This window comes from Erythranthe guttata, chromosome 12, assembly GCF_056151865.1.
Source record: "Erythranthe guttata isolate IM_541 chromosome 12, IM_541, whole genome shotgun sequence".
NCBI lineage: Eukaryota > Viridiplantae > Streptophyta > Magnoliopsida > Lamiales > Phrymaceae > Erythranthe > Erythranthe guttata.
Genome location: NC_142544.1, coordinates 3984408 through 4000767, shown reverse-complemented (window position 1 = coordinate 4000767; position 16360 = coordinate 3984408). Strand labels below are relative to the sequence as shown.

The window sequence follows — 16360 nt, the reverse complement described above, 5'->3', positions numbered from 1 at the left end:
TGAGCCCGATATTTCGCACCTTCGCACATTTGGTTGCGCTGCATGTGCAAGTGTCAATTCCTCCTCCTCAGAGGACTAAAATGATTCCCCAACGCCGACTTGGCATATACGTTGGGTTTGATTCACCGTCAATTATTAGGTTCTTGGAACCAATGATAGGTGATTTATTTACCGCTAGATTTGCGGATTGTCATTTTGATGAGACAACATTTATACCGATTGGTAAGGATATTCAGAATATCCGTGATAATGAAAAACAAAAACCAATAGAGAATCTCACATGGTGTGAGTAAAGCTTATCTCATCTCGACCCACGTACCTCTGAATGTGAAATGAGATCCATAGAATCATTCATTTACAAAATATTGCCAATAGACTTCCTGATGCATTTAATGATGCCGGTAAAGTTACGAAGTCTTATATTCCAGCTGTGAATGTTCCAGCTAGGATCGCTGTTCCTGAAGAACATGCGAAAATGAATGATGATCCCCACAACAAAAATGGGGTAGACCTATTGGATCAAAGGACGTTGTTCCTAGAAAAAGAAAGGGGAAAATCGATGAACTCTCGAACCAAGTGGTTCCTAGTGAGAATGCTCCAGATGAATCTGTTGAGCCTGATATCGGAAAAGCGATATCAAATCTCGGGAATACCGAGAATCCCATAAGTTATTTCACTAAAATATGGGATATAAATGAGATGATCATCAATAATATTTTTACATTCTCAATTTCTCAATAGATTGTCTACGATGATTATAATAGTGAACAATGTTTTGTAATGGTGCAGGTACATCTTGTTGATTTACCAAACAGACATGTCCACTGTCGCGATAATGTTGATTATATAGTGCATGAATGAGTCAGATAAATAAAGAGCGGCTCGACAAGGATATACCACAAAATTTCATCCATACACTCTTGCCAATAGAAATTGGTATACGACATTAAATGAGAAGAGCCAATATGGAGAAAGATTGATAGCTCACCCCGGAGGTTTTCACTGCTCATTTCAGGGGGAGCAATAGTGCGCTGCACTCTTTTTCCCTTTTGTCTGGTTTTGTCCCATTTGGATTTTCCAGTAAGGTTTTTAACGAGACAGCTTATGCATACGGCTTGGATTGAGTATGCACTCTTTTTCCCTTCTGACCGGTTTTGTCCCACTGGGTTTTCCGGCTTGAGGTTTTTAACGACACATACATGTATTTCGCTCATCCAAATTTAAAGCCGTTTACAACAATACTTAGTCCAAGAGGGAGTATTATAATAGATATATACTAAAATATATCTTGATGGCTAAGTATGAGTGTATTTACTCATCACACGTGTCAATGTATTATTTAACATCTATTTTGTATGAGAATGACTATGCTTGTAAATAATGTGTATAAATACCACATTTGGCTAATGAGAACATACAACAATTCCTTCGGCCAATTATCTTCTTTTCCTTTCTTACTGTAACAAGCTTCAGTATTAATCTTCGTATTACACACACAATTCATATATTATATTCTATAACATTTTATTATTTTTTTTGCCTCATTTTTTTTTCTTGAGCATCTCCCATAATCACATTATATTATTCTATATTATTATTTCGTCCATCCAAAATTCAAAATATACAAAACAAGTCTTAATATATATATATATATATATATATATATATATATATATATATATATATATATATTAATTATAGTATTTAGTCCACTCGAAATTCAAAATATACAAAAAAATTCTAAATTTTTTCTTCTCCTAATTAATCAAATAAAAAAAGGTTCAATTTTTTTTTTGGGGAACGCTGCCCCCGAACCCCTAAAAATTTAAGCCCACTTTATAGTAAATTTCTGGACTCACCACAACCGGCATACCCTGGATTTTCATCCTAGATCCGCCACTGCTTACACATACAATTTGATTAATTTATGTCTTATGCTCAGTATATGTTTTTTGTTGGGATCTGTATGATATATTTGTAGGAATATTGATACTATTTTGGTAATTTAAATTCCACAACTAATTATTTTAATACTTTGTAAATATTTTTAATATAATATAATTATCATATGTTAAAATTTCTTCTATTTTGAGATGCTACAGCGTGCATAGCAGAATTGCTAGTATCAAATAATGATATAAATGAGTAATTAGAGTTATAAGGTCAAAAGTTGTTGTTTTTATGTATAAGATATGAAAATTTTCCTTGAAACATTTTTTTTTTGTTTCAATTTTCTTTAATAAAATTACAAACATGTATTATAAATATATACTTTTTGAGGTTTATTTTTGTGTCGACATCTTCCCTACTAGGTGAAATTTTTGCAAAATGAAAAACAATTGTCAAAAAGGTATTACTAATATTCAAAATTTTAAAATAAATCAAATATCCAAAATATTCACAAAGTTCAAATGAACATCAACAACAGTCAAATAATATTGAAATTAAAAGTCGCCTACGTCATTACATTCAATCATTTGAATAGTATCATATGATAAAAGTTATAAAAAAAAAAATTTAAAAAAACAAGTAGACATTATATTTAATTAAAAAAAAATGATGAGATGGTGAGATAATGACAAATCGAATTGATTAGCCTCTCTCTGTGTTTATTAATAAAATTTAAAACAGAGTACGTTAATACGTGGTTCCCACTTCTTCTGCTCTTTCTTCTTCAACAGGCGCGCGAATATCGCAATCTTTCTTTTGAATCAAATCCATATTAATTAATTCAATTAATTAATTCCCCCCCCCCCCTGAATTATTCAACCCAGTCTCTATCATCTCTCTCTCTCCCTCTCTTTCTATCTCTACACAGAGTCGAAAAAACCCAAATAGAAAAAAAGGTTTATGCAATTCAAGAAAGCTACATCGCAACCCATATTACGATTTGGACAAGAAAGAATCAGAGCTCTGGTTTCATTTTTAGGGTCTCTCTCTCTCTCTCTCTCTCTCTCTCTCTCTCTCTCTCTCTCTCTCTCTCTCTCTCTCTCTCTCTCTCTCTCTCTCTCTCTCTCTCTCTCTCGATCGACACAAAGAGTCGACAAAAACCTAAACAGAAAAAAAGGTATATGCAAATTGCAATTCAAGAAAGCAACATCGCAACCCATATTACAATTTGCCCCACATCACGTTTTCGTGCGCATTTTTTGTGTGTAGTTTTGTGTGTGTGTGTGTGTGTGTGTGTGTAAAGGTGCCTTTTTTATACCAAGGGGCCGCTTTTTTCTTGCATTATTTCTGTTTGCTGCTTGTGGGTTGTCTGATTTTTCGAAGATAAACGACGTCATTTATGTGGGTCACGCTTATTTTGCACTCTCCTTTACAGTTGCCCCCCCCACCCCCACCCCCCCACCCCCCACAAATCATTTTCCCTACAGTGTGTGTTTTGTGTGTGTGTGTGTGTTTTGATAGTGGTGGGAATTGAGAGGTGCCCATCACAGTAGTTGTTCTGAAAATAAAATATTGTGCTTTTAATTTAAGTTTATGGCATGAATTGTTTGTAAATTCAAGATGGGTTTTTATTTCTATTCTTGTTATGTTGCTTTTTCGGGGTTTAACAAAAAAACCGTTTTTTTTTTTCGGGGTTGGTTGGTTAAGGATTGGATTCTAAGCAAAGTTTGATTTGTTCACATATCTATCTCCACAGTTGAGCTTTGAAAGCGCATTTCTCTTGCATTATTAATATTCTTCTCGAACCGTTTCTGATCTTGTAATCATATGTATTTGTGGATGCAGTTCAAGAAAATCGAACGGTGCTTGATGTATAGAGATGGAGGGGGATTTTAAATTTTGAAATTCTGGTGGCTGAAATCGAGGTTTTATTAGTGTACATTTAGTTTGTTTCTTTGGCGGTTAGATGGATCGAAGGAGTTGGCTATGGCGGCGAAAATCGTCGGAAAAAAGTCCGAGCGGTGAAACGGAGAGCTCAGGGTCATTGTCGTCACATTCAGAAAGATTTTCCGATGACCAGGTTTGTGAGTTCTTGTCTTCAATTAATTAATCTGTAACTGTTTTTTTTTTTTTCCGATTGTGTTGAATTAATCGAAACCAACCATCATAAAGTTCTTTTACGTCATCTAAAGAACTTGAATCCGCAATTTGGATATCGACAACGAGTTCTTGAATCCACAGTTTATATGTTCAAGATCCTGATTTTTTTATTTTTTTTAACCAACGAGGTTGTCGAGGATTGGAGTTTCGTATCTTAACATGATCAAATAATCGGACTTTTTTTTTGTTAATTGTGTTTAAATTGCTCGAAGAAAGAAATTTCGGTTCACATGTGTAATCTAGGTTAAGTGGAGGAATTTGCACTCGGTTGATGATTATTATCTTGAAAATCGACATGGACCACACTGTGTGTGTGTGTGTGGATATCAATTGTAGTTGGACCACAACTTGTCTTACTTTTTTTCTTTTATATCTTCTTGTCTGAAAAGCACTCTTTACAGCTAACACTATTGCATCTACACCTCAATGATTAACAGTTTGTGCTAATTACTCTTTTTTCGTTTTCGCTCACTGGATTCTATCATTGTGCATGAATACGACTAAGACGTTTTCTCGTGCATAATAAAGTCGATAAAACTTGTCTTCCACATGAAGCTCAAGAACTATGAAATGTCTAGTTACTTTACTATGTTCCTTAATCTCTGCTAATTCTTGTCTGAAAGTGGGAACTTCTTGAAATTCTTGAATAACTCAGATATCGGAATTAACGCCTTACGACGATACAAAAAAAAATAATAATAATTATCTTCCTATTTTCCGACCCCATCCCGTCCGCTCTAATGAAGGAAAGAATAGACCAAGAAAACCCGAAACCCCAAAACCCCGAAAACCCGAAAACCCGAAACCCTGAAAACCCAAAAACCCGAAACCCGAAACCCCGAAAACCCGAAAACCCGAAATCCGAAAACCCAAAAACCAGACCCGAAATCCGAAAACCTTAAAACTGGTTATGATTGGGGAAAAAAAAGGAAGATAATTGATTGGATTATACGGCTATTCGGATGCTTGCTTCTTATAAGGCTAAATGAATGTTTTCGTTGCTGTTGTGCAGACTCCGTCGAATCACAATATTCATTCCCCTGAAGTTACATCTAAAGGTACACGAGGTGACGAACTTGACAGTAGCGTGAGGACTCTTTCAGAGAAACTATCTGCAAATTCCCCTGAAATTACATCTAAAGCTACACAAGGCGATGAATTTGATGATAGTGTGAGGGCTCTCTCGGAGAAACTATCTAAAGCTCTTCTTAATATCCGTGCAAAGGAAGACTTGGTTAAGCAACATGCTAAAGTTGCAGAGGAAGCTGTCTCCGGTATCCTCTCTCTCTCTCTCTCTCTCTCTGTGTGTGTGTGTGTGTGTGAAATTCAAGATTATCTAGTTAGGACCATGCTTGCATATAGAACTTGTTTCAAGGGCTTGTTTTGTAAGTGGAGAACATATCTCATCGTCTCTCTCTCTCACAGTAAATATTCTTCTTTTATCCAATTCCAAAAAACAAAATTGAATCTAGATCGTAAAACTATCTTACAGGATGGGAAAAGGCTGAGAATGAAGTGTTAGTAGTGAAGCAACAAAACGATTCCTTAATTCGTAAAAATTCGCTTCTCGAGGAACGTGTTATCCATCTTGACGGGGCCCTCAAGGAGTGTTTGAGGCAGCTTCGACAAGCGAGAGATTATCAAGAAGAAAATATTCACGAAGCCGTTGCCAAAAAAAGCCTCGAATGGGAATCGAAGAAATCCGAACTCGAAGCAAAAATCGAAGCTGCAGAGAGAGAGAACTCGATTCTTCATCTCAAACTTCTCTCCAAATCTGAAGAATTAAAACTAAGTACCAATGAGAGAGATTTGAGCACTCATAGTGCTGAAACGGCTAGCAAACAGAATCTCGACAGCATAAGAAAAGTGTCCAAGCTTGAATCGGAATGTCGAAGGCTAAAAGCAGAGGCTTGTAGAGGGTCGGTTACTGCTTCATCGGTTTACGTGGAATCTTTCGCCGACAGCCAATCGGATAATGAAAGCTGTAAAATGAGTGGAGTTCTTGGAAGAAGTAGTCTTATTGTACCTTCGGTCGAGATTGATTTGATGGATGATTTTCTTGAAATGGAGAGGCTTGCTTCGTTACCCGATATAAATGGAGGAAGCAATAACGGTACGAGGGCCGATTTTGGGCGAGATGAAATGGAAGCTATGATTAGTTTGACGAACAAACTGGAGGAAAATTTAGGGAAGGTAACTGCAGAGAAAGTTGGTTTGGAGATTGCTCTCAGCGAGTGCCGAGTACGACTGAAGGCATCAAGGGATCAAATCAAGAAAACGGAGGTGGATTTGGTTGACCTGAAAACGGAGGTGGCTTTGGCTAATGAAGCGAAGAGAGATGTACAGAAAGAATTCGAGCGTACAAAAGTGAAGCTCGAGAATTCGAATAAGCTTTTGGATAATGCAAAGGCGAATCTTGGTCAATTTCAAGATCGGTTGACCAAATCAAATGAAGCGAAAATTAGAGTTGAGGTACAACTTGAGGAAGTTGAGGTACAACTTGAAGCAAAGGAACTCGAGTTAGAAGCCTTGCGCTCGAGCAATTGTACCTTAGAGAAAGAAATCGAGGAAGAAAGAAAAATTTCTAGGGAAATTGTAGCCAAGTGTGATGTATTGGAAGACGAAATATCAAGAATGAAGTCTTCGACACAAGAAATTGAACTCGATTTAGAAAACTTGCGCTCGAGAAATTGCAACTTAGAGAGAGAAATCGAAGAAGAAAGAATTTTTTCGAGGGATATTGTGGCCAAGTGTGACGTATTGGAAGACAAAATATCAAGAATGAAATCTTCAACACGAGCAATTGAAGTCGATTTAGAAACCTCGCGCTCGAGAAATTGCACCTTAGAGAAAGAAATCGAGGAAGAAAGAAAATTTTCGAGGGAAATTGTTACCAAATGTGAAATATTGGAAGACGAAATATCGAAAATGGAATCGGATTCTCGGTTTCGGAGATCATCAACAATGGTTGAAGAGTTCAGAATCAATCAGGTTTGTTGGTTAAAAAATTCCTTTTTTTTTTTTTTTTTGTTTTGTTTTTCTTCTAATTATTATTATTATTATTATTATTTTATTTCTATTGTAACAAAAAAATGCAATGCAGGATAAAGAATTGGCAGTGGCTGCTAGTAAATTCGCAGAGTGTCAAAAGACGATCGCTTCTCTTGGCCGTCAGCTTAAATCTCTTGCTACATTCGAAGATTTGCTGATTGAATCCGAAAAACCGATAGAAGTTCTTTAAACATATTTATATACTTGTTCGTTTTTTTTACAGTGGTGTATAAGCAAAGGCAGCAATTTATATTTGTCGATAGAAAAATCTTGTAATCAATTTATATTGGACAGACGAATTCTTTAATTACATTACTATTTTTTTTTTCGTCTTACGGACGGGCTCTTATACAACGAAACATGTACAGATGTGAGACATTTTTCAGTGTACAGAGCAAAATTCATATTAATGACTTACATCAATTTAGTATGCCTTCATCTTCCTGGTGATTTTTATGCACAGTTTGGATAACAGTAGCATGCAATCATGTTTCTAATGGATTCTAAAATATTAATCATCATAATTAACTTGTTAATTAATTATCAATTTGAGTTACTTAGTCAAGCATAAAATGATGGGCAAAGTACGATTTACACCCCAGAACTATGAGGGTTGTACCACTTTGCCCTTTGCCCCCCTGTACTATAAAACGTCTCAAATATCCCCATTCGTTTAACTTGTTTGTGAAAGCTAACGTGGCACTTTGACTTTATTGCTTATAGCCGTTTTTTGTACCGCTGGATATTTTCCGACGATTTTACCCCTTCATTCAAGTATATATATGTATGTGTTGAAGTCCTTTTCACGAGCTCATCTGTTCCTATTTTTTTGCTAAATTGCTGGCTTTTTTGTCAAGTCTTTTTGCTCCATTTTTTTTTCCTCAAATTTTTTTTTTCTCATTTTTTTTCCTTCTTATTTAACCATTGTTTTTGAGACGTTTTATAGTACAAGGGGCAAAGTGATACAATCCTCATAGTTCAGGGGTGTAAACTGTACTTTGCCCTAAAATGATCTTGCCTCTTTGAAAGGGTATTTTTGTAAATGCAGAAAAAGGAAGAAAACTCAGTACCTTCCTGAGCTATTTCTCCATTGCAAGATAAAATATTAGGTAATGTAATTAAGAGGAAAAAGTGAAAAAAAAATTACACTAAAAATAGGAAAATTCATTTTCCTCCAAAAAAAAATGATGAAAATGCCTTGTAATTCTCCTCTCTCCCTTCCGTCTCTCTTCTCTCTCTCCTCTCTCTCTCTCTCTCTTCTCAGTCCTCTCTATCTTATGTCTTCTTTTATTCTCTATTCATCTTTTCTCTCACACACATCATACGAATAAATTACTAAAATATATTCATATTAACAATTTTTTTAACACAATAAAAAATATTATCACACTATAGAACTATAATCAAAGAAACAATCGAACTGACACTAGTAGAAAATGGTTTTTTTTTACTACGACCATTAATCGTAGCTCTTACCAAATTTATAATAAAAAAAACATTTACTACGCATTTGCTGTGAATTTGCCTCATGGCATATACGGGCATGACAAAAAAATTATACAGTAAATGGCCATAGCAAATACTTTTTTACTACAATAAATCTAGTATTTACTACGACTCCAAAATTGTCCCGTTGTAAAAAGTATCTTTTATTACGGATTTTTATCGTAGCAAAAAAATTCATAATAAAAAGTCATTTTTCTATTGGTATTAAAAGGAAAAACAAAAAATAACATTGATTAAAGAAAGAAAATTCGAAGATTCTCATCTTAGAGGCTTGGATGATCCCGCGGTGGACTGCTCTCGACTATTATCACTTCACCCCTTGTACTTCAAAAATCGCCTCCAAAGTTGATCTTCCAGTTTAAAGTTATTTAAATTTTCTTTTACCATTCAGTTTCATGCTCTCATCTTCATGATGTTTGTCATGTTACTCATATATGTACTATGTAGTGAAATGAGTCAAAGAAGTGAATGGTTAACGAACCAAAAAGTTGATTATATATAAGAGCATCTCCAACAACATGATGTATGTCTATAATTTATATCTTTTACATATTTTAAACCTAAAATTACATCTCTAACAACAAAATGGGAAAAGGCAAATTTTTTTACATTTTAACTTTGCATATCTAAATTTGAGAAACCAAAACCACAATTTGACAAATTGTGTAAACATAAACAATAATAAAAATTCCATAAGTGCTATTTTTTATATATTAAATACAATAATTATTTTGCTATTATTCACATATATGTTTCCATGTATATTTTTATTTATAAAATTAAGAGTGTTTAGTTTTTTTTTTTTTTTTTTTTTTTTTTTTTTTTTTTTTTTTTTTTGAATATATGTATATATAACATTAAATTATCCTTTGCAATATATTTTAATTCCAAACAAGTTTCTGAGTAAAAAACTAAAACAAGATCTATGTATGTATGTGAAATTAAAATTATAGTTGTTAAATTTAATTCAAAACTAATTTTTTTGTAAAATAATAAAATATGATAATTGTGTAAAATATAAATAATGTTGTTGGAGTGTGATGTTAAAAGTGGTGTTGCATAACACTGTTTGCCTCTTAAATTATAGATATAGACAATCGGTTTTTAAACAACTGTTGGAGATGGCCTAATAGGGTAAATTACGGTCGCCCTCTTGAGGTATGGTCAAATTACGAAAAAATGCCTTATGTTTGGATAATTACAATCACTCATCAACTATGAATCTTCTTACACGTTCACCCTTATGGTGTCAAATTCAACATAATCTTCTAGATTCCGCAAAATATTCTCTAATTTGTACTCGCTTTGTGCAAAAATGCAGTTTTTGATGCACCACAATCTGATATTTACAAGTCAAGGGACACATCGAATGGCCATCTTGTTTGAAAATGTGGTGCTCGAATAGGATAAATGCGTACAAACTAGAGAATATTCCACATAATTTAGAAGATTTCACTAAATTTAACAATGTAAAAGTGGACATGTAAAAATATTCATAGTTGAGAGGTGTAATTGTAATTACTCAAATATGAGAGATTTTTTTTGTACTTTAACCATACCTCCGGGGTGCACTATATTTGTTTTCCGCGGGGCCGTTAATGCTGCCATAGACGAAAATTTATAAATCATCCATAAAATAATAAGGATTTAAGAAATGTTGGGGGAGGCATTAAGTCCCCTACCTCTATGTCGTCTCCACAACTTTCTGAAACTAATACTCCATTAGAACCCTAACGAAATAACTTATCAAAGCATTATTCCATTGAGGTTTCTAACAATGTTTCAGAGGGTTCAATGTAATTGTCGATACCATAAAATTATTTTAGCATACCTCATGGGTGTCGCTGTAATTTATCCTAAATATATAAAAAAAATTGGGCGGACACGAATTGGGATTGAAGCTAATCTCGTTTTCAAATTCTGAAAATAAAAACTCATATAACAAAAATAAAACCAAGCACGAATCGGTAGATATAAAGCGCTTTTATTAACCAACTGTTTCCAGTTTCGCCTCCGTCCTCTTTAAAAACCCACTCTCGTGGAATCCGATCAACCACATATACAAAACACCACCCAGCCTCCGCCGCCACCTGCTTCCCCTCCGCCGCCGCTCACAGATGGCGCACGCAGTTTCTTCTCTTACGTCATCAACACTTTTCATCCGTACGCTCTCACTCTAACTTCGCCCAATTGTATTTGAATAATTGATTCCATCAGTAATCAATCGTTGTGTTAATTAGGTCTTAACTTTTTTCCTTTTTTGTGTGTGTGTGTGTTTGAAATGACGTCGTATTTTCAGGCCAGCAGTTCCAGAGCCGGAAGTTGTTCCAGCGGCCTTCACGTGGATGTTGGACAAATTCGCGGCAATTTTCTAGCTCCCCCGCCGCAAGGAGAGGAATTCAGGTAGTTGGTTCGGATTCGACCGGAGGATACGGCGGCGTTTCTGAGATTTCTGAAAATGAATCTAAGGCCTCCGGTTACGTATGGCCTGATGGCAACAAGGTTATTTACATGACTATACCACGATTTATTATCAAGTTAGAATTGAATCTATGATTTTTATTTTTTTTTATTCTTTAGAATTAAATCTATCATTGTTACTATAGTTTGCACTTTGTTACTTACATGTATGGATTATATATGACAATGTATAGTAGAATTATATATGGTTGTGTTGGTTGGATATGTTTTGCAGCGTATAAGCAGGCATAACCAATGCAATCTAGAGCATGGTTCGCAAGAACGGAATAGTGCATTGTCGCGGACACTGCCGTTCCAGTTCCGTTGCAACGTCGCGGCCGGAACGGACACATTTTAATTAAATTGTTAAAAAAATACAATATATTTCAAATATGTTTTTAATAACAATATTACAATTCAATAATATGCAAAATATTATTACGATTTAAAAAATAAATATTACAAAGAATATTATGAAAATACAAGCAATATTAATAACAAGTAGAATACCGAGCTGGAATTGTGTAGGATATAATTGAAGAGTGAGGCCAAAGATTTGTGATTCAGGGGAATCTTCATTACCTAACCTGGCCACTACCATCATATTATTTTTTTTTTCTTTTCTGGATTTTTTTCCTTATTTTTTTTTGTTAAATTTGTTTGTTTTTCTTTTCAAATTCTTTTTTCCTGTTCCGGCACCGTTTCGGTGCCGTTCCGGCCGCGTCGGGGCTTTTCCGTGGCTCTGTCTCGCCCATTCCACCGATTTCTCGGCGTTCCGATGAGTCACAGTGCAAATGCCGTTCTAGTTACGGATTCCGGAACGGAGGGCACCGTTCCCGTTCCGGAACGGCCGTTCCGACCGTTCCGGCGAACCATGATCTAGAGTCTAGACGTTTATTTATTATTCCTTACAAATTCATTTTTCGTTCTTTGGAATTGCATTATTCTCGTAATGATCATCAATATGATACTCTGTAACTTTCGCGTAGGAATTACATTCCCGTGTTTATTGGTAGTTAGACAAGGCTAGTATTTTAAATCTATGGGTTTGGAGTTGACAGTTTGTTGTAAGTAAAAGACGAGGTTTAAATTTTTGTTGCCCCACAGACCAGAAAGTAATTAACTCCCTGAAGCTATCACCTTACCTTCTAATTTACGAGATCAGCCGCTGCCTTTGGAATTTTCTTTTGCTGCTCAACCAAGGAAACTGAAAAATCATGTGATTTCCCTGTGTTTTATCATCTGAAAATGTACTTTTGGTGAGGCATTTACTTATTACAGTGAAGAAAGAATAAGATTTCTGTATAATTTGTCTATTTTGACATTTTTGCAATATTTGGCGTAGGTTCAGTGTGTATTTCTGTACATGTCTTAGGCCACGCATTTTAATTCTCGTGTGCGCATTATTATTAGACTTCAGAATTCATCATTTTAAAGTCATCAAGTAGTTATTGGATTTGTCTCGCTTGAAACCTGTCAATCGTTGCGAATTAAATTGGTTGATGTTTTGCAATTTATGGTAGGAGTAATATGTATCTTGATCTTCTGGATTCATTTGAAGCGTTTCTCAAAGCTAATTATTTTTCTGTTAATGGTTCTGCATAGACATTGTGAATTATGATCTTAAGTAGAGTATGCTATCGTGAAATAAACACAGTTCATGATTACAGAGGCCAAGGTTGTGCATACTAGGTGGTGGTTTCGGAGGGCTGTACACTGCATTGCGACTGGAATCACTTGATTGGCCTGAGGGAAAGAAACCACAGGTAACTCGTGATTCTAAATAAATTTCATGTCATGCTCTTAAATTGATCCTTCTGCAAGCTGGTGCTTTGTGTAATATAAAGAGGTGATGTATTAACACCAACGCCCCCACCCCCACCCACCCCACCCACCCAAGAGGATATGTTCTGGCCCAATGTGTGGATCCTCTTGTACCACAAATTTTTGGATGGATATAACCTCTTTAATAGTCCACCCTCGATTTCTATCCATAAAAGTTCATCAATTTACAGTAGAATAGAAAACAATCATAGGTTTTGTTTTCTTAGAGTTTATTTCTGTATAAAATTAAAATGAAAATATCTAAAGCTGGATTATACCATTTCATGAAGTCATTAGCCATTAGAATGCTCTCAAGTTGATGAAGGAAATTTTGTAGAAAATCTCTACCAACATGATTGTGCATAAGTTCTTTGTGCTCTTCTACATTTTCCACTTTGATGGCTGTTGCGTAATTTTTTTTTTTGGTTAATAAAACAGGTGGTTCTTGTTGATCAATGTGAGCGTTTTGCCTTCAAGCCATTACTATATGAACTCTTATCAGGAGGTATTTGTTGATTTGAGGAACTATTTTTCTATCTACCAAGCCAATTCTACTTCTTTGTGATCCTGTTTTGCATTAACTTGTCCAAATGCAGAAGTAGATGAATGGGAGATAGCTCCTCGTTTCTCAGACTTGCTGTCAAATACTGCTGTGCAATTCTTCAAAGACAGGGTTCAATCTTTACATCCCTCTGATCATTTAGGAATGGGTGGGGATACAGTGTCTCGTTCTGCTGGAGTCGTGCATCTTGAAAGTGGTCTGCTTATTGAATACGACTGGTAAACTTTCATGTGATTCCTGGCAACTTATACCATGTCGTCTCATGACTGTTACTTCTCATTTAGTGTTCAGACATTTCTACGCCTTAAACAGTGAACTAAACACAGATGATCTTTGATTGTAAGATATTGCTTCTTGAATACTTTTATCATACTTATCTACACATACTTAGACATATGTTCCTAATTATTTAAGTTAATAATTGCAACCTTTTATTTTTTCGACGTATTGCATATATTTTCACAGCAGGGCTCTGTGCATAAGAACATAAGGCTTGACAACATTTTACTATTGACGTGATTGATATATGATATGGCTTGAGTTCTTTTACTTCAATGTTTATCGAAATGCTTCTGAATTGAGTTCTCCATATGCAATTATGTATTAAAATGATGTGTGCTAATATCATACTTATTGATCTGGCCAGCCAGGTTGGTACTTGCGCTCGGAGCTGAAACCAAACTTGATGTTGTGCCAGGTGCAGTGGAATATGCGTTACCATTTTCCACTCTCAGAGATGCCCATGTTAGTATTCGAATTGCCTCCATTAACTTTCATCTTTAATACTTCAGTCTTCGTCTGCAAATTCGCATTATTTGGAAAATCTCATAATACAATGAATTTGAAATCCCCGAGCTCCCTTTTTGAGCTGTTCTTATGTCGTCGTAAATTGTAATGGTGTTTTCAAATTTATTGCAGAGAGTTAATGAGAAGCTAATACAACTGGAGCGGAAGTCCTTCGGTAACGACTCTCCAATTCGTGTTGCTATTGTGGGATGTGGTTACTCAGGAGTCGAATTGGCTGCCACAATATCAGAAAGACTAAAAGATAGGGGAGTCGTGCAGGCCATCAACGTTGACAAATCAATCTTGCCAAATGCTCCACCTGGAAACAGGGAATCTGCACACAAAGTAAGACGTGCGTTTATTGGGTTTGTGGTTTCATGCAGTTCGATTATTTCCAAGACTAAGAGCCGTTTTCTGTCAGGTTCTTTCATCCAGGAATGTTCAGCTTCTGCTGGGTTACTTTGTTCGCTGTATAAAGAAAGACGATACGACAGAATCTCATAATAAAGAACGATATATACTGGAGTTGCAGCCTGCTGAGAGGGGGGTAGAAAGCCAAGTTATTGAAGTGGATTTAGTTTTATGGACCGTTGGATCAAAACCTCTACTTGCTGAGCTGGAACAGAGCGATAAACCAATTTACCTTCCTCTTAATGGTAGGGGACAAGCAGAAACAGACGAAACTCTTCGTGTTAAGGGTCACCCTCGTATATTTGCTGTTGGAGACTCTTCTGCTGTGAGGGACGGAAACGGAAATTTGCTTCCTGGTACAGCTCAGGTACTTTGTTTAATCCTATGATTTTAATATTTTTCTGCCGGTAATAAATATCTGTATGAATTGTTTTTGTTGTGAAACTTATCCTGTCCGGGACGATTACTTTGATCTGTCGTGTTTTCTCAGGTAGCATTTCAACAGGCAGATTTTGCGGGATGGAATCTTTGGGCTGCAATAAATGGCCGACCGCTACTGCCGTTTAGGTTAGTTGCGATTAAATTACAAGACACACATTCATTCGTTTAAATTTACAGATATGTATTTAGGAATGTGCAATAATTGGATTTTGATTATGAATTTTGGATATGTTTATGGAGAAGAGAAGATAGTTATGGAGTGAAATGTATTCGCGATCGCTATATGTTCGGTTTCATTTTTTGGGTGAATAGAAGGATTATTTAGGAAGTTTAAAAATCAGAAAACCTTAACGGAAATTTAATCCGAAAATTATATGTATTTTGTGTATCGCATAGTCGAACTAAGACCTTGAATATTACACTGATAAACAAATTTCATCTAATTATTATGTATTTTCCTTATGATAGCCAGCAGCTTAACTTTCGGTTTTGTTACCTCAGGTTTCAGAATTTGGGGGAGATGATGAGTCTTGGGAGATACGACGCTGCTATCACACCAAGTTTCATTGATGGCCTAACTTTGGAAGGTCCGATCGGTCACACAGGTATATACATATAGAGACAATGTGATTTATTTATTTATTTATTTATGTTTTCATCTATTATTTCATGTTATTGTCGCACTTTGAATTTCCGGAATGATTATGAATTGCAGCGAGGAAAATAGCGTACTTAATCCGATTACCGACAGACGAGCACAGGTTAAAAGTAGGGATAAGCTGGTTAGCCAAGAGTGCAGTAGAGTCTACTGCTTTACTGCAGGATACCATTACCAAAATGCTTTCTGGACAGTAGAATACAGTATATATACACATATATAATATCATAATTCATTTGTGGACCTTTTGTCCCTTGCTGATAATTTATTGCTACTTTGGTTTGAGACAATACCATGATAAAGATACTCAATTTTTATATTACAACTTCCATGTAATAAATACTTTGGACAAGGTTTTTTTTTTTTTTTTTTTTTTTTGTGCTTACAAAAGCTCAAATCAATTGATCTTACAATACTGTTGAGTGAAGGCAAAATGACATACATATACTATATTCTATTTTATGATAAATTATGGATACCTCTTTTGAGGTAAGATTAAATTACTTACGGACACTTGTGGTATTGATAATTATAAATACCCCTAAAATTAACAGCTTGTTATAGTAATCTTAATATATTTCTACTTTCATTTTATGGAATAATTGAAAAAT

The 16360-nt window shown here is 35.3% G+C and overlaps 2 protein-coding genes across 7 annotated transcripts; both read left to right on the top strand.

Moving 5' to 3' along the window:
• Nucleotides 1–2641: 2641 nt before the first annotated feature.
• Nucleotides 2642–7460, top strand: LOC105959869 (filament-like plant protein 3). 6 transcript variants are annotated; one of them, XM_088826100.1, is made up of 5 exons: nt 2642–2930; nt 3736–3970; nt 5063–5324; nt 5543–7041; nt 7154–7460. In XM_088826100.1, the coding sequence occupies exons 2-5, from the start codon at nt 3857–3859 to the stop codon at nt 7289–7291; spliced, it is 2013 nt and encodes a 670-aa protein (XP_088682226.1). In that variant the 5' UTR covers nt 2642–2930; nt 3736–3856; the 3' UTR covers nt 7292–7460. The 6 variants fall into 6 exon arrangements, with proteins under 6 accessions (XP_088682226.1, XP_088682229.1, XP_088682228.1 ...); XM_088826103.1 differs by lacking the exon at nt 2642–2930 and adding an exon at nt 3036–3067; XM_088826102.1 differs by lacking the exon at nt 2642–2930 and adding an exon at nt 3072–3291.
• Nucleotides 7461–10498: 3038 nt separating this feature from the next.
• On the top strand, nt 10499–16114 carry NDC1 (NAD(P)H dehydrogenase C1). The gene is made up of 11 exons (XM_088826175.1): nt 10499–10770; nt 10907–11109; nt 12738–12833; nt 13330–13396; nt 13488–13671; nt 14104–14197; nt 14372–14584; nt 14661–15017; nt 15141–15217; nt 15593–15696; nt 15807–16114. Exons 1-11 carry the CDS (start codon nt 10725–10727, stop codon nt 15944–15946), a joined length of 1581 nt encoding a protein of 526 aa, XP_088682301.1. The 5' UTR covers nt 10499–10724; the 3' UTR covers nt 15947–16114.
• The last annotated feature ends 246 nt before the right edge of the window (nt 16115–16360 follow it).

Coding starts and splice junctions, on each gene's coding strand:
- NDC1 (XM_088826175.1), top strand. CDS start 10,725: ATGGCGCACGCAGTTTCTTCTCTTACGTCATCAACACTTTTCATCC. Junction 13,672..14,103: donor CTGCTTATTGAATACGACTG/GTAAACTTTCAT, acceptor CTGGCCAGCCAG/GTTGGTACTTGCGCTCGGAG. Junction 14,198..14,371: donor CCACTCTCAGAGATGCCCAT/GTTAGTATTCGA, acceptor AATTTATTGCAG/AGAGTTAATGAGAAGCTAAT.
- LOC105959869 (XM_088826100.1), top strand. CDS start 3,857: ATGGATCGAAGGAGTTGGCTATGGCGGCGAAAATCGTCGGAAAAAAGT. Junction 5,325..5,542: donor TGCAGAGGAAGCTGTCTCCG/GTATCCTCTCTC, acceptor ACTATCTTACAG/GATGGGAAAAGGCTGAGAAT. Junction 7,042..7,153: donor AAGAGTTCAGAATCAATCAG/GTTTGTTGGTTA, acceptor AATGCAATGCAG/GATAAAGAATTGGCAGTGGC.